This window comes from Pongo pygmaeus, chromosome 13, assembly GCF_028885625.2.
Source record: "Pongo pygmaeus isolate AG05252 chromosome 13, NHGRI_mPonPyg2-v2.0_pri, whole genome shotgun sequence".
Classification (NCBI taxonomy): domain Eukaryota; kingdom Metazoa; phylum Chordata; class Mammalia; order Primates; family Hominidae; genus Pongo; species Pongo pygmaeus.
Window position 1 is genome coordinate 118,048,373 of NC_072386.2, and position 23,769 is coordinate 118,072,141.

The following is a 23,769-nucleotide window of genomic DNA, read 5'->3' on the forward strand; positions in this document are numbered from 1 at the left end:
CCAGTCTGGCAGAGCAGACACGGTGCAGTACGAAGCCTCTAGCTGAGATAGTGAAGTAAAACTAACATGTACAGGGACATCTGAGGAGGAAGTGATTCTAAGTCAAAGTGGTGGGGCCAGGAAGGCTCCTTTCTGGGGTCAGAGGGGACTCCAGGACCATCCTTCATGTAATATACCCATTGGTGCTGGTTCCTTATCTAAATAAAGATATCAGCCAACATTGAGCATTTACCAAGCTCCAGGCCTGTGCTAGGTGCTTAGATAAGTTACCTCCTGGAGTCCTCAAGCCAGTAGGCCTAGATACTCTTATTTTCTACCATCTTACAAATGAAGAAACTGAAGGTCTGAGAGGGGAAACAACTGGCGTGAGTACGCACGCCTCTGAAATGATAGCGCTGGGATTTCATTTACTCACTTGTCCATCCGATGAGTTTATTCTATCCCTGCCACCCGCCAGGCCCTGATCTGGATGCTGAGGGGCCAGCAGTGAGCAGCACAGACAGGCCTTTGCGTCATGAGCCTTAGATCTCATGGGGAGGGGAGCCACAGGGAACAAACAGACAAGAGAGCACCAGAGGGTGAGGCACGCTCTGTAGAGAGCTTAAAACACAGGGCATGATAGGAGCCATGGGGATTATTTGGGGTTTGACAACCCCCAGGTCTGTCCAATGCCAGTGCTGGAGCTCTTGGCCACTGGTCCTCACTGTCACTCCCTGCTGAGCTCCCGCAACTTTTGGTTGAGGCATTTGCCCCATTATACCTTGTTTTTTATACTTATGTGCTTTTCTGTTTTTTTTTTTTTCTTAAGGGGTCAACCTCACCTTACTCTTTTCTGTATCCTAATGGCACCGAATACAGTGCTAGATAATGACAGATGGGAGAGACCTGGGGATTCCATTGGAAGGGGCACCCAAGCCCAGGCAGTGGCACTGGCTGAGGATGGGGCCTTGGCACCATAATGAGACCATTTAGAGGTGAAGGCTGTGTTCTGGTGACACCAGTGAAGAGGAGGGTCAGCCAGTGCACGGCCAGTGGGAGGAGCACAGTGTGGATGGAAGGGCTGGGACAGAGGAGCCAGCAGGAGCCCACAATATGGTGCTCCTGCAAGGAGGTCAGGGCTTAGCCTAGAACAGCAGCAGGGGCACAAAAAAGACACCTGAGAAACTGTGTGAAGAGGCTGCTGCTGGACTTGGGTTGGAGGTGGCCCTGAAACTTTGAGAATAGTTATGCTAACAAAAAGGAGGAGGTTTAGAAGGAAAGCTGATTGTGTGGGAGATAAAAAGCCAATAGCCTTCACTGAGTGCTCATCATGCATGAGGCCCTGTGCTAAAATCTCTGCCTTGTCTCACTGAATTCCCATTACCATCCAGCAAGGTCCATGTTCTCATTAAGCCTGCTTTACAGACGAAGACCTAAGGCCAGAGGCTAAGCCATTTGCCACACACCACAGGGGCAGTAAGTGGCCTAGACAGGGCTTGATCTCCCGTCTGTCTGCCCAGTCTGCGCCCCTCCAACCCTCCCACCCCCAACCCACTACCTCCTGCTTTTAATGACTTGGATGTGGAATCAGTTGCATCTGAGAACAAACGACATAGTCTAGGGGCTGCAGCCCTGGGGAGAATGTGTGCCTGAGCCCTTGGATTTAGGGTTTTGAGTGCAAAGCAAAATTTGGAGCTATAGAAGTGGGGTTTTACTAAGGAGAGAAGAGCCAAGAAATTGAAGAATCATCTGAGGTGGGAGAGACGGCAGGAGGCAGAAGATGTCACCCATCAGAGGCTGCAGAGGGCAGGATGGACAGATGAGCAGTGGCCAAGGCCTTCGGTTGGGGAGAAGGAGATCTTGGCTGAGCTCAAAGGGTGGTTTTCCTGGAAGCACGGGAGGCCAGGCTCTAAGGGTTGAGAACACAAGTAAGGAAGTGAAAGGAGAAGGAGGCTCTTAGAGGGCTGGAGTTTTGAAAATCAAGAAGGACCAAGGACACCATCAGGTTGAGTGCCCTCCTCTCAAATGCAGAAACTGAGGCCCAGAGAGAGGAGTTTGCCCCAGACCACGGAACTAGGTGTTCTGACACCCTTTTCATTGCACCATGCTGCCTCTCTTGACATCAAGAACAGAGAAAGAATAAAGTGTGAAGACATGCCGTGGCGATTTTAAGGTGCACAGACTTTATCTGTTGGAGGCAGAAGGATGCCTCGCTGGAGGTACGAGAGCGGTAAGGTTGAAAGAGAACCAGAATCTTAGTTCAGATGTTGGCTGTGGCGTGTACCAGCCAAGGGACTTAAGTGACTTCACCCTGAGCCTCACTTTCATCTTCTGTAAAATGATAATTATACCATAATGTCAATAATATTAGGTTGATGCAAAAGTAATTGCGGTTTTTGCCATTGGAAATAATGGCATATAAACCTGAGGCATTTCAATAGAGAGAGGAGACATACCAAACACAGAGCTTCTCAATGGCTATGAAAAGGTGATGAGAAAGTCCCAGAGAAGAAAGAATGGAGAGACTTTTCTTTCTTTTTTTTCTTTTCTTTTCTTTCTCACTTCCATTGTATTATAATCCCAGCCCCCGATGTGCATTGTGGGTGCTGGTGGGGCAGACATGACCCTATGGCACCTGCATCACAGAGGGTCATGGCCCCTGCAAACGCTCACAACTTGAAAAAGTCTTTTCACAGGGTCAGCATCCAGCCTGCCCACTACCGTTGCCCATTATCATTGCAGGTTAATTTTGTTGCAGCTATTGATGTGTATGAAGATGGAGAAGCTGGTTTGCTGTTGTGTTACAACTGTAAGTTAAGGATGTGCTTTTATCTTTATTTGCTTGAATGGACTGTTTTTTTTTTCTGGGCAATTTAAAAAGATTGTCCTTAGATTTACCCAGTGTATCATTCCTGGGTTTGTAATTGCCTTCCAGGAAGGAACTGAAAAATACCTTCCTCCCTGCGTCTGCCACTGCGCACCAGGCCTCTTGGTGACACAGTGCAAGAACTGGCACTTGTGGTGCTATCTCCAGGATGCGCCAGTAATGACAGTGGCTTCCAGTTAGGGGGCCCTTACTGTGTGCCAGGTGCTGTGCTCGGTATGCTGTAGTCATTGTCTCACTTGATTCTCACAATGAATGCCCGCAGCAGGCTCGGTTATTATCCCCAGTTTAGAGATGAGGCAACTGAGGCCTAGAGAGGTGAACTCATCAAGGTCTTGTGGCTACTAAGCAGCAGGGCCAGGGTTTGCATCTGGTGCTCTCTTGACTCCAGCACCCACAATTTTAACCACTGTCACTATTCTACATTTTGCTGTTCCTCAGGTATTAATGAAATCAGCCTCAACCCAGGGTATCCAGCCTCAGTTGGGCTAGTTTGGATTAGGTGGCAGGGTAGGTGTTGGGCAGACCAAAGGTATCAAATGGGATCTTTAAGGATTTTCAGCATTTCAAAAGCTAATATTATAATACATTTTCATAAAAATGATTTCTTAAGGGTAAAAGAAAAGAAGTAAGCTATTTTCCTAGATAAAGCTGCCCAGTCTAACAAGACATAAAACATGTTTTTCAGCCTAGGATTTTATCAATTTAGAGTGGTGATGCTGAGTCAGATGTTTTGGTTAATTAATCTTTGATTAATAAGTATAAGAAAGCTAATTATTAGTAAAGAAGGTTGTTTTATAAACATCATCTTTCAAAATTCGAGATTTATGGGGAATAAATTAGGAGAAGGTGATTGAACCTCTTCAACAATAAATTGCTCTTTGGGGACATTTTATGCACAGAACTGTGCACCCTCCTTAGAACAGTGGGTCTTTAATGGCCCATGTGATGAGAAGGGCCCCATCAAGGCAGCAGGAACGGGCCACTCTCCCACACCCCATGGGCCAGGCTGCTGCCGCTCCTGCTGCCCTGCATCCCCAGGTTTATGGGGACAAGGAGGGGGTGGGGCTGTGTGGTAGAAGTCACTTCTGTAAGAAATCACCTTTCTAAAGTATGCTCTTTTTTCTGAGACATCTATGAGAATAACTTGTGGCAGAATGTTTTAAAAACTGATTTGGATTTTTTTAATCCTTTAACTGTGTGAAAGGATGGAAGGGATTTTAGGTGGAAGAGAAGTTAAGAACAGAAAGATAGAGCAGGTTTTTAGAGTGGGGGAATTAATCCCAAACAAAAAGAGGGCATGGAAACAAATGTGGGTGCTATGGGCTCTGTGCCAGACTTGCCAGTGCTGACTGGAACAGGCCGGGCTCCTCACTCAGCGGCTGCTGCATCAGCTGTGGTTCCCGCAGCCTCTGGGTCTCACGGAGCCCTTCCTTGGGAGTTCCATTTCCCATGGCTTTGCTCATCTTCCGGCTTCAGGCTCTGACTTCATCTCAGGATGGGATGAGTGTGTGTCTGTTTTCATAGATCCACTACATCAGAAGTATCTTTACATCTCTGTATCTTTACATCTCAAGGTCAAGGCCCTGGCAACCTCAGAGGTTCCCATAGCTTCAGTCTTCCCCAAACCATGCCACTTCCTCCCATTTCTTTGGGTCAGGAATCTGGCTTTTGTTTTCCATATTTCTTTTTCCCAAGACATTGGGAGGCATCTGGTGAACAACACCAATAAAACAGTTCTCTCCCCACGGTCATCCAGGTCACTTCTCTAACTCATTCCTGCACACGCAGCACACGTGGAATTTGCCTGTTTAGTCTATGTTCTTGAGTTGATCTCAGACGCCTGTACAATAAACCCCCTTTTCAACAAGGTGCTGCAGAATGATAATGCTCTCCCCAAAATTTGAAACTGATTTGTATCATTGAAGTTTTTTTCTGTATTAAAAATAAAGCAAAATTAAAAATAAATTTTATGTGGAGGAATTTTTATCTCAGATATGTTAAAGTTGAAAATATTTTATAATGGAGATTGCAACTTTCAGTTATGTGTTATTTGAAAAAATATATATTCACTTGGTAAACTTTAGGGGAAAAAATAGTATAAATTGTTCAATATGCTACTAATGTTGGGTTTTTTAAATAATTAAACTCTATTTTTATTACCAGAGTCTGTCTTTAACTGTTTAAAAAGACAAAGAAAAAGAAAACTTGGCTTTGCCCTTAGCGCCCAGTAATCATTCACCTTTAATGCAAGTAATTTCAGTGCTAACGGCAAACTCATGTGTTTGCTGATGATGCTTTAAAGATAATCATGCCAGGAAAACTAGAAAAGCTCGCATAAGTGCCCCTTGTTTTTGATGCGATCATATTTAACCTCACTAAGTCTTCACTTCCAGATAAGTAATAGTAAGAATACAAAACCTGCTTCTTACAACTGTTGTAAGCACTAAGCAGGATGATACCTGTAAAGCCCATAACACATTGCCTGACATGACAGGATTTTATTTTCCCACTGTTTATTCCAGAATCATCAGAGTATTTATTCAGAACTCAGTTTTTTAACCTTCATTAGGCTTCCTTTTTTTTTTTTTTTTTTTTTTTTTGAGGTGGAGTTTCGCTCTTGTTGCCTAGGCTGGAGTATAGTGGTGTGATCTCGGCTCACTGCAACCTCCGCCTCCCAGGTTCAAGCAATTCTCCTGCCTCAGCCTCCTAAATAACAGAGAGGCGACAGGATCCACAAGGTTGAAGAGGAGCACTCTGGCTGCTGTGGGGCATTCGCTGAAGGGGTAGGGGCAGGGAGACCAGGGAGAAGGCGACTGCGTATGTCTGATGAGAGGACAGCAGTGGGACCAGAACTACAGCAGTGGAGATGCTGAGAAGGTCAGGTCCAAAATACATTTCCCCCTTTTTTTTTTTTTCCAGATAGAGTCTAGCTCTGTAGCCCAGGCTGGAGTGCAGTGGCACAATCTCGGCTCACTGCAACCTCTGCCACCCAGGTTCAAACGATTGTCCTGTCTCAGCCTCCTGAGTAGCTGGGATTACAGGCACGTGCCACCACACCCGGACAGTTTTTGTATTTTTAGTTAGAGACGGGGTTTCACCATGTTGGTCAGGCTGGTCTCGAACTCCTGACCTCAGGTGATCCACCTGCCTCAGCCTCCCAAAGTGCTGGGATTACAGGTGTGAACCACTGTGCCCACCCCGAAATGCATTTCAAATATAAGGGCTAAGTGCAGTGGCTCACGCCTGTAATCCCAGCACTTTGAGAGGCTGAGGTGGGCAGATCATTTGAGGTCAGGAGTTCAAAACCAGCCTAGCCAACATGGTGAAACCCCATCTCTACTAAAAATACAAAAATCAGCCAGGAGTGGTGGTGCGCGCCTGTAGTCCTATCTACTGGGGTGACTGAGGCAGGAGAAGCTCTTGAGCCCAGAAGGTGGAGGTTGCAGTGAGCCAAGATCGCACCACTGCACTCCAGCCTGGGTGACAGAGCAAGACTGTCAAAACAAAACAAAACAAAACAAAAACATTTCAAATGTAAGAACCGAGATCCAGTACTCATCCCTCAAATCTGCTGCTTCCCCTGCCTTCAGCTTCCCAGCAGCAAGCACCAGCCTTCCACGGCAACACGGTATCTTCATGCAGCTTTCCTGTTTACACTACTGCTTTTTTATTAAATGGTGTTCAGTTTAAAAAAAAAAAAAAAAGAACCAAGCTAATTTGCTGATGAATCAAATTTGGGATGTGAGAGGAAGACGAAAAAAAAAAGAAGACTCTGCAGTTTGGAGCCTGAGCAGCTGGGAGAATGGAGAACACGGCTTCCTGAATGAGGAAAGCTCGGCCAAGAGCAAGTTTGAGGAGAAGCTCAAGAGTCCAGCCTGGACCCATCAGTGCCTTCCTGTACCCCCATGGAGATGCCCAGTGACCTGGATGTGCAAGTCCAAGGCACTCAAGAAGGAACTGTGCCTGGAGCTCTTTCATTAGCATATAAATGATGTTTAAAGTCATGAAACTAAAGAAATTACCAAGAGGAAGGGAGAGACAGAGGTACCAGCAAAGTAGACTGAGGAAGAGTGCCCGGAAAGGCAGGGATTACCAGAAGCCTGCAGGAAGGAGGGCGTCCCCACCTGTGCCCCCGCCAGAGCAGGCGAGGCCTGTCTGAGAGGGAGCCTTGGACCCAGCGAGGTGGAGGTCATTTGGAAGACAAGAGTGGGCGTCTCTGGAAAGCAGGGGAGACACTTGTTCACAGTGGTTGTGAGGCAGTGGGAGAAGAGAAAGCAGACTGGGAGCACAGATGACTCTTCAGAGACTCGCTTTAAGGGAAAAAGAAAGAGGCTGGGTGTAATAGCTACAGGAAGGGTCTCTTTTTCTGAAGTGTGGGATAAATAGTGAGTTTGTAAGGCCATGGGGGAAGCTCCAATAGGGAAGGGAGGACTAGTGGTGCCAGGGAGAGGGGAGAATTGCTGGAGCAAGTCCCTGCATCTGTGGAAGCCATCAGGACACAGCAGGAAGAGGAAGGATTGGCCACACCTGAGAGCATCAGAGCCACAGGCAGCCGTGGCAGTGGCCCAAGGTGTCCTCTCTGGAGCATTTGTTCTCTCGGGAAGTAAGGGCTCCCTGGACTGTGGTTAGCTTTTTGTCTTAATTCACTGTGTCAGATACACAACTGTAAGACACTAAGATAACTGTTTTACAAGGCACAGTGGTCACATCAAAGGAGTCCCTAAGCCCGATGGGCCAGGACATTCCAAAAAGATTCGACATGGTGGGAGAGGTACTTGTTTCTAGAGCTTCCGATGGCGCTGTCACCTCCCCTGTTCCTGCCCCGCAGCACAGGCCTTGATCCGAAGCTCCAGCTTTCTACACCTCTCTCTCCCACGGAAGTGGGAAATATCAGGAGTTTAAAAAAAGAACTGTTAAACTGTACAGGATTCCATATGACAGGATGCCATTGAAAGTGTGCTGCCCAGAGAGAAGGGAACAAGGAAGCAGATGGCATGAAAAGAAAAGAAAGGGAGAGCCTCCTTCAGTGAACCACAAACACCCACAAGGCCAGACCATGGCCCAGCTCTCTGGCCCGGACCCCAGGACCCAGCTGGCACAGTGCTTGTGTCCATAAACTTTGCTGGACTGAGCCAAACCTGTGCCCTGTATCAGAGAGCCATATCAGAGGCAGATCTATTCAAGGACACTTTCCTGTCCCCACCTTTCTGACATTGCTGTCCACTCTCCTTTTCAGACTTCCTTCTCTCCCAGCTTCTGTCCCATCCTCTTGCTTTCTTTCTGCCCCTCTGGCTCTCTTGTCTCAGTGCTGTGCCGTTCACAATCTCTTCTCCAGTCACCCCTTAAACGCTGGCATTCCAGAGGGCCCTGTCCTCGCCTTTCCATCTGGCATGCTCATTCTCCCCTGCAAGCTTGATGGCCAGTGTGCTGCTGCCTCCCAGTCTCTCCAGTCCACACCCACTGCTGCCTCCCAGTCTCTCCAGTCCAGACCCACTGCTGCCTCCCAGGCCTCTCCAGTCCAGACCCACTGCTGATCTCTGCACCAGTGCGTCACACTCCTTACTGTACAGCCCACTTCAGCAGCTCAAGGGCACCTCGGACTCAACCTGTCCACCCTGAACTCAAGATCTTTCCTTCTCACATGTGCTCCTCCTCTGATGTGCCCCACCCCAGTGCAAGGGCAGCACCCTCCACCCATCAGCCAAGCCAGAGACACAGTTGGCACAATGGACTTCTCCCTGCCTTTACTCCCCATCTCCAAGCTGTCTTCCCACACAGCTCAGATTCATTCCAAATGGCCTATCTTTTATGGACCAGTCACTCCTCACCTGGTCAGTGTACCACGCGTGAAATTTCTTGGACTTTGGCTCCGTCTTAGAGCAACCCACCTCTCCCCTCTACACTGCTGCTGGAGTCAGCTTCCTAAAACCCTAATGCGATCCTCTCACTTTCCCTAGCCAGGACTCCCTTCCCCAAGCCAGCCTCTGCCTCCCTCTGCCTTCCTTCACGTAGGAAATCCCTATGTGACTTCCAGAGATTCCTGGAGACAGGAGAAGGTGTGCCCTGATTCTGTGGAAAACACAGAAGGAACTGGTGCAGGCTGTGTGCGTCACAGTGTTGGGTGACAATGGGAGCAGCTCACCAGTCTTGTTCTGAGCAAGAGGCTGAAGATCGAGGGATACATTCCCCATCTGTTTACCTGCCAGCTGTGCCTTGGTTCAAGGCAAATTTTATGTAGAATATAAAATGCTATTACAGAAAAAGTGTCGTAAGACTTTATTCAAGATTTTCAATGTCATAGTTTTTGATTTCTTCATGACAAATATATTTTAAATGTTTTTTAATCAAGTGAGTCACATAACATTATATCATTAATGTGTTATATATTTTGTTATCACATATAATTACATAAACAAATTTGTCAATTGAACAAAATAAAGAATCCAGAAATAGATTTACACATATTTGGTAAATTGATTTTTGACAAAGGTGCGAAGGCAATTCAATGGCAAAATAAGAGTCTTTTTTAACAAATGATACCGGAATAATTGGATAGACATATGCAAAAAAAATTTTTTTTAAGACGGAGTTTAGTTCTTGTTGCCCAGGTTGAAGTGCAGTGGCGCAATTTTGGCTCACGGAAACCTCCGCCTCCTGGGTCCAAATGATTCTCCTGCCTCAGTCTCCCGAGTAGCTGGGATTACAGGTGCATGCCACCATGCCTGGCTAACCAAAAACTTTGATCCATACCTCACATTCATTCATTCATTCATTCATTCATTCATTTTTTTCAAAGCTTTCACTCATTTATTCAGAATATATAAATAAAGAAGTACAATATGTCAGGTATTGTTTTAGAGGAGGAAGACACTATCCTTGCCCATCCCCATCCCAGGATTCTTGACACATAAACAAATTGGTGCAATGTGCTATAGGAGATGTGTAGGGGAATAAGTACCAAGAAAGAAGCCATGAGGTTATGGGTGTTTCTGGGGGTGGGGATACAAGAAGTGTTTCCTATAGGAGATAATGGTAATATGTGTTTAGTCTACTATGTATTCTTAATCTGTATTTGTAAAACAATGGTCCACATAATGATATCTGACTTGTACAAAATATCTTTTAGGGAAAATAGTAGTTTTTATGCTAGCAAATTAAAATTATGTAAGAACTCTGGGACCCCTTAAGTTTTCCTGGGTCTGTCTTACTTTGTAAATTTTAGCTCTACATAGTGCAATATATGTTTTATCTGAATGTTGAGACACACTAAGGAACAACACACTTCTTTTTGCACAGACTGGTGGCAACAGCTTTGGAATGTGTTTATCAAATTAAGAGACAAAAACACAAAATGCTACAATTCAAAACTGGCTTTTTATTAGATCTGCTACTTTGCTTCAAACTTTAAACTATACCCAGATAATGCAAGAAACAGAGAAGTACTAGTTGCAGAAAACCCTCTGTGTTAATTGCCTTTTGGGAATTTTAACATTTGAATATACTTCCCAATGTGGAAGCATGGAGTCAGGGGTGGACTCCAGAAGATACAGGGGCCTACCTAGCTGTAACCACATTATTATGAAGAACAAAATTACAGCTGAATTAAATTTTGAAGGCTGTCCTTGAGAATATGCATAGAAAGTTGTATGTTACCTAATAGATAATTTGTGAGCCTGATGTCATTCAAAAGCCAGAGAAGAAATATTCAGGCTAAAACAAAACTTGCTACTTTCTTAGAACAAAGAGAATGTACTTCTTGTTGGGAAGCTAAATCCTAGGAAAGGGAAAACAAATACTCCATAGATTGCAAGTCCCAGAGAATTTTAAAGTGAGTAAGATCGAACCACCAGATGAACCAGGGACCTTCCTAGAGAACCAAAAAGAAGCCTCAAGTATTGCTATTGCTGTAGCGTACAGGCATCAGAGTGGGTGTTTTAGTGAGTTAGGTTGAGATCAGGTGGCCTACATGAGCTCTGGGAACCAAAACAACAACATAGGAATATAGGTTAAATCTGTAGGTGGTGCTATAACTTTGAGTGGCTGAGTTCAAGGTAATTTACAGTGATTTGGTCCTAGATGCTGTTGTACTGGCACCCACCCAGCCTTTTAAAAAGATAAAATCTCACACCTGTTTTCCCAGCACTTTGAGAGACTGAGGCGGGAGGATCTCTTGAGGCCAGGAGTTCAAGATCAGCCTGAGCAATATAGTGAGAACCTGGTCTCTAAAAAAAAAGAACATCAAAGCCTAAAAGTACAAAAGAGGTCTTTCAGGTTGCAGAGATAAGACATGATCCGTCACCCTCTTGGTGGAAGAGTGAATAAAAATATTGGCCACTTTGATTTTGCTGCTGTTTAGAAAGACTCCTGGCTGGGCGCGATGGCTCACGCCTGTAATCCCAACACTTTGGGAGGTTGAGGTGGGCAGATCACTTGAGTCTGGCCAACATGGTGAAACCCCATCTCTACGAAAATTACAAAAAATTAGCTGGGCATGGTGCTGCACACCTGCAATCCTACCTACTTGGGAGACCGAGGCACAAGAATCACCTGAACCCAAGAGGCGGAGACTACAGTGAGCCAAGATCAGGCTACTGCACTCCAGCCTGGGTGACAGAGTGAGACTCCGTCTCAAGAAAAAAAAAGGAGGCTGGGTGCGGTGCTTCACGCCTGTAATCCCAGCACTTTAGGAGCCCGAGGTGGGTGGATCACCTGAGGTCAGGAGTTCGAGAGCAGCCTGACCAACATGGTAAAACCTCGCCTCTACTAAATACAAAAAATTGGGCGTGGTGGCGCATGCCTGTAATCCCAGCTACTTGGGAGGCTGAGGCAGGAGAATCACTTGAATCCAGGAGGCTGAGGTCAGTGAGCTGAGATTGTGCCATTGCACTCCAGCCTGGGCAACAAGAGCAAAACTCTGTCTCAAAAAAAAAAGATAAAAAAAAAAAGGAAAGACTCCTCTCACATCAGATTTAAAAATTCATTCAAAATGCATCATAAAACTACATGAAAAACCTAAAACCTAATAAAAACTTCTACAAGAAAGCATAGAAGATATTTATGAGCTTGGATTGGCAAAAATTTCTTAGATATCGCACCAAAAGCATAATCCATAAAAGAAAAAATTAATACATTGAACATCAAAACTAAGAACTTCTCTTCCTTGAAAAACACAAGCAAATGAAAAGGCAAGGCACAGACAGAGAAAATATTTGCAAATCACCTATCTCATATAGGACTGGCAAAGGGAAAATATAAAGAACTCTCAATAATAAGAAAATAACCCAGTTAAAAAGAGGGCAAAACACTTGATCAGGTAGTCCATCAAAGACGATTTACGGATGGTAAATAAGCACATGAAAAGATGTTCAATATCATTAGCTATTAGGGCAATGCAAATCAAAACCACAATGAGGGCTGGACAAAGTGGCTTATACCTGTAATCCCAACACTTTGGGAGGCTGAGATGGGAGGAACACTTGAGCCCAGAGTTCAGGATTAGCCTGGTCAGTATCGTGAGACTCCATCTCTACAAAAAAAAAAAAAAAAAAAAAAAAAAAAAACTTTTTTAAAAAACTACAATGAGATACCACCACACAACTATTAAATGGCTAAAATGAAAACAATTGCTCGTAATCAGTGTTGGTAAGGATGTGAAGAAAATGGCTTTCTCATGTGTGGCTGGTGGAAATGTAAATTGGTATAATCACTTTGGAAAACAGTTCTTCAAAAAGTTAAACATTCACTCGCCATATGGCCCAGCCGTTCCACTTCTAGGAATGGATGCAAAAGAAACGAAAGCACAGGCTGGGCACGGTGGCTCACACCTGTAATCTCAGCACTTTGAGAGGCCAAGGCAGGCAGATCACCTAAGGTTAGGAGTTCAAGACCAGCCTGGTCAACATGGTGAAACCCTGTCTCTACTGAAAATGCAAAAAAAATTAGCCAGGCATGGTGGCAGGCACCTATAATTCTAGCTACTTGGGAGGCTGAGGCAGGCGAATTGCTTGAACCCGTGAGGCAGAGGTTGCAGTGAGCCAAGATTGCGCCACTGCACTCCAGCCTGGGTGACAGAGCAAGACTCTGTCTCGAAAAAAAAAAAATGAAAGCATATGTATGTCCCCATAAAGATTTGTATCCAAATATTCATAGCAGCATTATCTGTATTAGCCCAAAACTGAAAACAACACAAATGTCCATTGTGGAGGTTTTAAAATATGTCCACAAGTTCTTTGATACTTCTTCCCTCAAGAGGTGGAGATCATTCCTCTTCCTTTGTAGGCAGGCTGGACTTAGTGATTCCTGTCTACTGAACAGAATATGGTAGAAGTGAAGGTATGCAACTTCTAAGACTAGGTCAAAAAAGGCATTGCGACTGCCTTATTGTTCCTTCTTGTGTCACTCACTCTGGCGAAGCCAGCTGCCATGTCCTGAGGACACTCAAGCAGCCCAGGGGAGAGGTCCTTGTGGTGAGGAACTAAGTCCTCTGCCAAGAACCATGTGAGTGCACCATCTTGGAAGCAGACCCAAGTCAAGCCTTCTGATGACTGTAACCTCCAATGACATCTTTTTTTGTTTGTGAGAGTCTTACTCTGTCACCCAGGCTGGAGTGTAGTGGCGTGATCGTGGCTCACTGCAACCCCTGCTTCCTGGGTTCAAGCGATTCTCATGCTTCAGCCTCCCAAGTAGGCTGGGATTACAGGCACACACCACCACGCCCGGCTAATTTTTGTGTTTTTGGTAAAAACAGGGTTTCACCATGTCAGTCAGGCTGGTCTCGAACTGCTGACCTCAAGTGATCCACCTGCCTCGGCCTCCCAAAATGCTGGGATTAGAGGCGTGAGACACTGCACCCAGCCTCTTAACATTTTTTTTCTTTTTTTTTTGAGACAGAGTCTCGCTCACTGCAGGCTCCGCCCCCCGGGTTCACGCCATTCTCCTGCCTAAGCTTCCTGAGTAGCTGGGACTACAGGTGCCTGCCACCTTGCCCGGCTAATTTTTTGTACTTTTAGTAGAGACGGGGTTTCACCGTGTTAGCCAGGATGGTCTTGATCTCCTGACCTCGTGATCCACCCACCTCGGCCTCCCAAAGTGCTGGGATTACAGGCGTGAGTCACTGCGCTCAGCCAGCCTCTTAACATTTTAACATCTCTGAATTTAGCGTGCATCTTATAATTATAGTCGACAGCTTTCTTTCTTCCTTTCTTTCTCTTTCTTTCTTTCTTTCTTTCTTTCTTTCTTTCTTTCTTTCTTTCTTTTCTTTCTTTCTTTTCTTTCTTTCTTTCTTTCTTTCTTTCTTTCCTTCTTTCTTTCTTTCTTCTTTCTTTCTTTCTTTTTCTCTCTCTTTCTGGACGTTTTAAATGATGTCTTATTACTTTTGCCAGAAAAACCGTTCATCTTTTATTCAGTGACATCCTAGATTCAATGAAATATGGTAAGTTTTGAAATCTAGGTAAGAAGAACAATTTTGTAGTTGAAAATAAATTCCTAAAATTGTCCTAAAAAATGGCAGAAAACCTGATTGAGTCAGTAAGTATAGAAGATATTGGAAAGTTTTTTAAAAACTAGCCTCCACAAAAGGGTCCCAACTTTCGTGGAATTTGGGACAAGGACAATCCAACATCACTGTAGAATCTAAGAAAAAGTTTGAACAAATGGACAAATATACTATGCTACTGACTGGGAAGACTTCATCTTGCAAAGATGTATATTTCTCCTCAGATGAAATAAATTAATGTGATTCCAGTCAGAATCCCAATTCTTTTCTCTTTATGCCTGGCATGTAGTAGGCATTCCATAAATATCTGCTAAGTGATTAGATGAATGATTTGCCAGAAAATTTTTTAAAAGATTTGTCATGAAGGATGATTATTTCTTTAACATTATAATTTATTGCAAAGCTACAATAATTAACACAGTATGATGCTGGTGCAAGAATAGATAAGCCACTCAATACAACAGAATAAAGTCCAGAAATAAACTCAACTATATATAAAATGTATATGATGAAAGTAGCATTTCAAATATGTAGAGACATGATGAATTTTTTTAAAAATAACGTTAGGACAATTGGACAAACTTTTGGAAAAAGTAAATATATGCCTCTGTTTTTAGTTCTAAATAAATTGAAAGTGAAATATAAAAAGTCAGTGTCTGAAATTTATAAAGGAAAACATGAACCACTGTGTACCAAGTCTTAGCGGTGGAGAGAGCCTTTCTAAGGACGACATTAAAGCAGAAGCCGGCCGGGCGGGGTGGCTCACACCTGTAATCCCAGCACTTTGGGAGGCTAAAGCGGGCAGATACTTGAGGTCAGGAGTTCGAGACCAGACTGGCCAACATGGTGAGACCGCATCTCTACTAAAAATACAAAAATTAGCCGGGTGTGGTGGCGTGTGCCTGTAATCCCAGCTACTTGGGAGGCTGAGGCAGGAGAATTGCTTGAACTCGGTGGGGCAGAGGTTGCAGTAAGCTGAGATCATGCCATTGTACACCAGTCCAGCCTGGGCAAAAGAACCAGACTCCGTCTCAAAAAAAAAAAAAAAAAAATGCAGTATCCATGAACAAAGTTTGAAAGATCTGATTACACAAAACTTAAAATTTCTATGCCAAAAAGAACCATAAAATTAAAAGAGAAATAGCAAACTGGGGAAAATATGTGTGTTTCCAAAAGGGCCAATATCATTAGTATAGGCTGGGCGTGGTGGCTCACGCCAGTAATCCCAGCACTTTGGGAAACCAAGGTGGACAGATCACTTGAGCTCAGGAGTTCGAGACCAGTCTGACCAACGTGGTAAACCCAGTCTCTACTAAAAATACAAAAAATTAATCAGGCATGGTGGCACACGCTTGTAATCCCAGCTACTCAGGAGGCCAAGGCACAAGAATCGCTTGAACCAGGAAGGCACAGGATGCAATGAGCCAAGATTCTCGCGCCACTGCACTCCAGCCTGGGCAACAAAGCAAGACTCTGTCTCAAAAAAAAAAAAGATAATTAACATAAAAAGAGATCTTACATATCAAAAAGATAAAGACGGTCGGGCACTGTGCTCACACCTGTAATCCCAGCACTTTGGGAGGCCGAGAGGGCAGATCACCTGAGGTTGGGAGTTCAAGACCAGCCTGACCAACTTGGAGAAACCCCGTCTCTACTAAAAATATAAAAATCAGCTGGGCGTGGTGGCACATGCCTGTAATCCCAGCTACTCAGGAGGCTGAGGCAGGAGAATCGCTTGAACCCGGGAGGCGGAGGTTGTGCCATTGCACGAACCCGGGAGCTGAGATCGTGCTATTGCATTTCAGCCTAGGCAACAAGAGTGAAACTCCGTCACAAAAAAAAAAAAAAAAAAAAAAAAAGATAAAGGCATGAGCACCCATTAAAATATGAGGGAAGGATATGAGCAGATAATTTACAAAAAAAAGAAATCCAGTTACCCAATAAGCATTGTTAAAAGATAAACTTCGACACATTAAAATTTTTAAGAGTTTGAGCAGTGATATATATATATATACTTTTTTTGTTTTTTTTAAATTGGAGTCTCACTTTATAGCCCAGGCTGGAGTGCAGTGGTGCGATCTCAGCTCACTGCAACCTCTGCCTCCCAGGTTCAAGTGATTCTCCCACCTCAGCCTCCCGAGTAGCTGGGATTACAGGCCCCCACCACTAGGCCCAGCTAATTTTTTTGTATTTTTAGTGGAGATGGGGTTTCACCGTGGTGGCCAGGCTGGTCTCAAACTCCAGTGATCTGCCCCCCTTGGCCTCCCAAAGTGCTGAGATTACAGGTGTGAGCCACTGAGCCTGGACAACGGTGATTTATTAATCAGGCAGCTCCAAACCTGAGGGAACAAAGGGAGGCTTTTATAAGGTGAATGCAGAAGCAAAGCAAAGCAAGTATTTGATTTGCTAAAGTGGAGCAGTAGCTTTACTTGGCTCATTCCAATGGAAAGTCCCTGGTTAGAGGTTAGTTGACGGTTTCTGCTTGGCTCCTAGAATATGACCTTTTACACTGAGTTGAGTTTTGGTTTGCTTATGTAGGAACTCACAGCACTGGGACCACCTCATTCTAATGGCCTTGCTATTATTTTAACATCGTGGGAAAAACTGTGCCCCACTGAGAATTTTAATATGCAAATTATCATTGTAATTATTTGGTCACTCAGACTGGCTGAGACTGTCAGAGTCATGGATTCTGGCACCCTCTCTCTGCACTGCTAGAAGTGGTCTAGATGGTACAGCCTTCTGGGGAAGAAGCTGGCAGGATGTGATTTTAAATGGACACAGCCTGTGTACTCACAGGCAATTATTTTAAGACATAATCAGCAAACTGTGAATAATGAGTTCTTGATTGTCTGTTACAACATCATTTATAAAGCAGAAAGTTTTGGAAACTAAATGGAAACAGGAGGAAACTGGTAAAGATGTTTTGTTACATTCAAATACTGAAATGCCATACAGTGAGTTAAAGTTATGTTCTTGAAAAATGCATGGAAGAAAATATACAATATGGTGAAGAAAGCAAATTATATTTTAAAGTCCAATTCTGTTTTTCTTTATAACATTTATCTTGCTTATTCATTCTGAATAAAAATACTTGAAGGAGAAATACCAAAATGCTATCAGTACTGGCCGGGCATGTTGGCTCACACTTGTAATCCCAGTGCTTTGGGAGGCCAAGGCAGGTGGATCACTTGTGGTCAGGAGTTCGAGACCAGCCTGGCCAACATGGTGAAACCCCATCTCTACCAAAAATAAAAAAATTAGCCGGGCGTGGTGGGGCACACCTTAGTCCCAGCTACTCGGGAGGCTGAGGCAGGAGAATCTCTTGAACCCAAGAGGCAGAACCCAAGAGGCATAGGTTGCAGTGAGCCAAAATGGCGCCACTGCACTCTAGCCTGGGTGACAGAGCAAGACTCTGTCTCAAAAAAAATATATATGTGTGTGTGTGTGTGTGTGTCAGTATTCCTCCCTGGGACATAGGGTTACAGATGATTTTTAAAATTTTCTTCTTTATGTTTTTCTTTGTTCCTCAAATATTCTACAACAAAACACAGAAAAAAATAACGAATCTCGTAAAGATGTAGATATAGATACAAAGTATTTAACAGTAAATAACATTCTGAATAAAATAAAATCATGTGACTTACATATGACCCAGCAATCTATACAAGAGAAATGAATATATGTCCACACAGACTTGTACAGGAATGTTCATAGCATCTTTATTAACAATAGCAAAAAGCAGAAACAACCCAAATGCCCATCAAATGGTAAGTAGATCAAAATGTAGGCTATTCATACGGTGGAATATTATTTGGCCATAAAAAGGAATGATGCACTGACACATGGGTGAGCCTCAAAAACATCGAGCTCAAAGAAGCCAGACACAAAAGGCCACATGTTGCATGATGCCATTTATATGAAATGTCCGGAAAAGGCAAATCCACAGACACAGAAGCAAATAAGTGGTTGACCAGGGCTAGGGGAAGAAATGGGGAGTGAGGTTTCATTTTAGGGTGATGAGAGTTCTAAAATTAGATCATGGTGATGTTGGACAACCCTGTAAATATGCTAAAATTCATTGAATTGTACATTTTATTGTATTTTTTTGAGACAGTCTAGCTTTGTCGCCAGGCTGGAGTGCAGTGGCGCCATCTTGGCTCACTGCAACCTCTGCCTCCCGGGTTCAAGTGATTCTCCTGCCTCAGCCTCCCGAGTAGCTGGGATTAAAGGCATGCGCCACCATGCCCAGATAATTTTTGTATTTTTAGTAGAGACAGGGTTTCACCATGTTGGCCAGGATGGCCTCAATCTCCTGACCTCGTGATCCGCCCACCTCGGCTTCCCAAAGTGCTGGGATTACAGGCGAGAGCCACTACACCTGCCCGAACTGTACATTTTTAATGGATGAATTTTGTGGTCTATAAATGATCTCAGTAAAGCTGCTATTTTTAATAATTAAAAAATAAAATTGGTTTCATTATTTTTCAAACAGTAAACATACTAATGCAGCCAAGACCCAATTGCAACAAAACTCTATATCTACAGACTCATCAAGTTGCTAATTATATCATGTTTTCTTCCTTTTTTTTCAGAAATTAGAAATGTGATTCTAAAATGTAGGTGGGGACGTTTTGTGAACTAAAATGCATTAGCAGAATCCAACATACTGGTCTTACATGTCATTATCTCTTCTCAGAGTAACACTACCATCTTTACCTCTACCCTCTGTAGACAGTTTTAAACATTTAAACGAATGAAATTATACAGTATGTACTCAGATATCTAGCTTCTAGCTTTTCTTTTCTTTTTTTTTTTTTTTTTTGAGATGGAGTCTCGCTCTGTCACCCAGGCTGGAGCGCAGTGGCGTGATCTCGGCTCACTGCAAGCTTCACCTCCTGGGTTCACGCCATTCTCCTGCCTCAGCCTCCTGAGTAGCTAGGACTACAGGCGCCCGCCACCACGCCCCGCTAATTTTTTTTTTTTTTTTTGTATTTTTAGTAGAGATGGGGTTTCACCGTGTTAGCCAGGATGGTCTCGATCTCCTGACCTCGTGATCCTCCCGCCTGGGCCTCATAAAGTGCCAGGATTACAAGCGTGAGCCACCATGACTGGCCGCTTTTCTTTTTTTGCTCAGTATTATGTCTGTGAGTCATCCCTGTTGTTGTGTGTCAATAATTAACATTCAGATGTTTATTAACATCCATTCTTTATGATGTTAATAAAAACTCAGGCTGGCGCAGTGGCTCACGCCTGTAATCCCAGCACTGTGGGAGGCCGGGGCGGGTGGATCACTTGAGGTCAGGAGTTCGACACCATCCTGGCCAAATGGAGAAACCCCGCCTCTACTAAAAATGCAAAAACTAGCTGGGCATGGTGGCGGGCGTCTGTAGTCCCAGCGACTTGGGAGGCTGAGGCAGGAGAATCGCTTGAACCTGGGAGGCAGAAGTTGCAACGAGCCGAGATCTCACCACTGCACTCCAGTCCAGGCAACAGAGCAAGACTCCGTCTCAAAAATAAAAAATAATAATAATAATGATAGTAACTCAGTCTTTCATTGAGAAAGAAATGCATGGCTAAAACATGATGGTTTGGGAGGCCGAGACGAGAGAATTGCTTGAGCTCAGGAGTTGGAAACCAGCCTAGGCAACATAGAGAGACCTTGTCTCTACTGAAAAAAATAAATAAATAAATAAATTAGCTGGGTGTGCTGGTGTGCACCTGTAGTCCCAGCTACTGGGGGATTTAAAGTAGAAGGCTCACTTTAGCCTGGGATGGGGAGGCTGCAGTCAGCAGTAATCATGCCACTGCACTCCAGCATGTGTGACAGAACAAGACTCTGTCTCCAAAAAAAATTTTTTTTAATTTAAATTTTAAAAATGTGATGGACCTCTGTAATAAATGGGGCCTTTGTTTCTCCATGGACTTTCTCACTCTAAGAGGGTCTGAACCATGTGGACTTGTGTTTAGAGCTTGCAGCAGGCCAGGAACAATGTACTTGAATGAACTTTGTGTTAATCTAATACTGGTTGAGGTTCACCAAGAGGATACAAGCGTATGGCTTCAAGTCCTCTTGAATAATAATAAAATGTTTGAGGGTATCTGGCTCCCACCACCCTTGTCCTGAATGAGGCTCAAGGTGTGATCTGCCTCGCAGGAGGGCATTCTCCACCCAAGGGCTGCCGTCAGGTGTCCCTTCTTGACCGTTCACAAGTGTGGGAGACAGTAGGGCATAGGCTCTGCAGTCACACAGACCTGTGTTCAAACCCTGCTTCCCCCACACAGTGCTTGTGAGACTTTGGACAAACTACTTCGCCTCTCCTAACCTCAATTTTCTCATCTGTAAAGAGAGTGTAATAATGGTATCTACTTTGTGAAGTTCTACAGATTAAATGGGATAATGGCTTTAAAGCTCAGTGCCTGGCACATAGTAAATTCTCCCAAAACAGCAGCTCTTATTATTTGTGGTAGTAATATTATTCTGGCTCAGAATGCCTTTGACCCTAAGTATCCAGCATCATGGCGGTATTCATACTGGCTATTTATAAAGAACTAGCAGATAGGATACTATTCTCGTTGCCTGTTTTTCATTTCTTTAATTACAGTCATCTAAGTGTTGTCTCTAACAAAAATGAGTTGCTGTTGTTTTCATTGCAGACAGTTGCATCTATAAAAAGGTTTGTCCCTTTAATGGTGGCTCTTTTTTGGTTCAACCTTCTGCGTCAGATTTCCAGTTCTGTTGGAACCAGGCTCCCTATGCAATTGGTAAGAAAAATCTTTATCATAACGCTTTTTCCCTTCATAGATATGTCTGAACTATTGTAAGCAAATCCTATGTAAGCAAATCACTGGCTTACTGCGAAATTGCTATAAATTATATGCGTATGATGAATATTCACAGCGTTCTTTTTCTTTTTCTTTTATTTTTGTTCCCCTTTTGGGACTATTGTCTTCTACTGTTCCTCCTAGTTTCTCTCAGTGCCTGAGCATGTATGCATTTGAGAACAATTAAATGTCATTTTTCAGTACTTGGTTATCATTTCAGCACCTCAGTTCATTTCTGGGCCTCACTTTCCTTTTTCTAAAATTCAAGTGTAAGGTCTCCAGCCTCAAAATGCTGACTGACCTCGGGAAGAAGCACAGTGCTTTCAGGGCCATTGGTATATGTTTCATAGAAACTCAGGTACCTGCCTGCCATTAAAATGTCAGGACGTGAGCGGCGATGCTTTGTGTTTGTAATTCAAGATCCACAACTGGCCATTGCCTTTTAGGAGTCAGATCAGAGCCAAGAATGTTCCAGTTCATTCTTTTGTCCTCACAATAAAACTATGTGTTAATAGGTCCACAGGACAGCATTTTGAGAGGAAGGCAGAGGGACCAACCTAAGATCCTGGGAGGACCAGTTAGACTTGATGACAGATTAGATCTGTAGAGAGGAAAGGGAGGTTTTGAACCACGTTGCTGGAGGGGCTTGAAAGTCATGGCTGGAGGCATAGATGTGGTAGGCACAGTCACCAGGAAAGCCAGGAGAGCAGATGCGCTCATCCATGGAAAGAGTGCAGAGAGAGCCAGTGCGAAGAAGGGAACGACACGAAGTGCCAGGAAGAAAGAGGTGTGCCCCAGGGCAGGCACAGTGCCTGGAAGCCAGTGTGTCATCCAAATCATTTCAAGCAGAGGGGCCAGCCCTTAACAAATAACTCAGCAAACCCACTGATCCCGAGGGACACTGCGAGGGCCAGTGAGGAATAAAATGCAGCCCCGGCTCAGACGTGCAGCTGGAGGAGCACAGGGGAGGAGCGAGGAGCACTGAGGGACACCAGGGCTGGGCCTTGAAGAGAGACCAAAGGGAAAGGTCCCAGGCAGGATGGCCTGGGCCTGCAGACAGAATGTCAGGGTGGCGTCTGAACAACAGAAGGGACTCCCCACAGGACTTTGGCAAGTGAGCTGCCTCACTGGAAGATCAGGCAATGGGGTTTCCATAGGGGAAAATGGCAGCAAGCATGGTGACAGTGCACACCTCCCGGGAGGCGCAGTGTGGCAACTGAGGGGAGGCTGTCTTAGGAGCCAAGGCTACCTTAGGATCAGGGCGACATGCACATGTGAAGGAAGGAGAGAAGCAGCCAGAGGAATGAGAGATGGAAGTTTCTAGAGAAGTGAGTGTGACTGACACAGTCACAGCCCCTTCGCGGCCACCAAGCCAGCAGCTGGGAGGTGACACTCCTGTTCCCTTGCAGTCTGTGCTTTCCCATATCTCCTGGCCTTCACCACCGACTCCATGGAGATCCGCCTGGTGGTGAATGGGAACCTGGTCCACACCGCAGTCGTGCCACAGCTGCAGCTCGTGGCCTCCAGGGTGAGTAGGACTGGGATTTTATCTCTGAGTGGTTTGGGGGAACCCGGCACTGTGAGATTTCAGGTGAGCACAGAAGCTGCCTCTTGTCAAGTTAGGCTGATGAAGACCTGTGTCAGAATGCCAGCACAAGATGGAAAGCCTGAAACCAACTGATCTGTTGGGTTTTCATGTGTGATTTCTGTGGGCTTTCAGAACACTCCTTAGCTTTGTTAATAGTCATTCGGTGCTGGTGGCAGCTGGGGAGCACTAAGCTGAAAAGAGATATCCCCGATCAGAGACTGGGTCAGTTATTCATGTCACTGCTGCCCTGGAGGACAGTCCAAGTCTAGAAAAGTCAGAGCTTGCAATCGTTCTTCCTTTCCCACCCTCTATCCTCAATTTGAATTCATAGCCTATGAAACATGGCTAACTGATTAATCCATGCCTCATAACCCAGAGCTAGGGCAAAACGGAGGGATGCAGGAACAAAGATGCCTTCCAAGACGTCTTTTGTCGCTGGCATATAATCTGGGGGGTCTTGTTCTAGTCCCCTCCCCTGAGTCAGGCCCACAAAGTCCTCCCCAGCCCTGCCAGACTGGGCTGGCTCCCCCGCTGTGTCCCCTGTTCCCTTCCCTGGTCCTGACATCCATCACATTTGGTGGTAGGTGACTGCTTATTTGTTCATCTTTGCTCCTGCACTGATGGTTCTGTGAGAGCAGATGCCATACTGTCTTACCATCATAGTACCAGTGGTGTGCTCAATGCTTCGGTCCCGCAGTGCTCTGGAAAACGTGTGTGTGTGCACATATGTGCATATATGTATGATATGTGTACATATGTGCATGTATGTATTATATGCATGTACATTAGTTGATTGTAAATAGCTTACAATTTACAAATAATAAATATACAATGCTGTTTATCATAAAAATCCACTTAGCCAATTGGTTCTTACGAAATGTTTTTATTAATATCTGCTGAACTCTTGTATCCATAGCCAACATACAGTTGCAGTTCAACCATGATTTTACACTTGGAGTTATATCTCAATCCACTCATTTTTTTCCCAATGTTTAT

General features: G+C 44.5%; 1 protein-coding gene across 4 annotated transcripts in view; it reads left to right on the forward strand.

The window, feature by feature from the left end:
• The window catches only part of GARNL3 (GTPase activating Rap/RanGAP domain like 3), a 167,201-nt gene that overhangs the window by 135,482 nt on the left and 7,950 nt on the right, over positions 1–23,769 (forward strand). For all 4 annotated transcript variants that reach the window (XM_063649940.1, XM_054501436.2, XM_054501435.2 and 1 more), the window contains 3 exons: positions 2,722–2,788; positions 21,018–21,125; positions 22,595–22,713. In XM_063649940.1, coding sequence (XP_063506010.1) covers positions 2,722–2,788; positions 21,018–21,125; positions 22,595–22,713 — 294 coding nt within the window. The remainder of the gene's footprint in view (positions 1–2,721; positions 2,789–21,017; positions 21,126–22,594; positions 22,714–23,769) is intronic.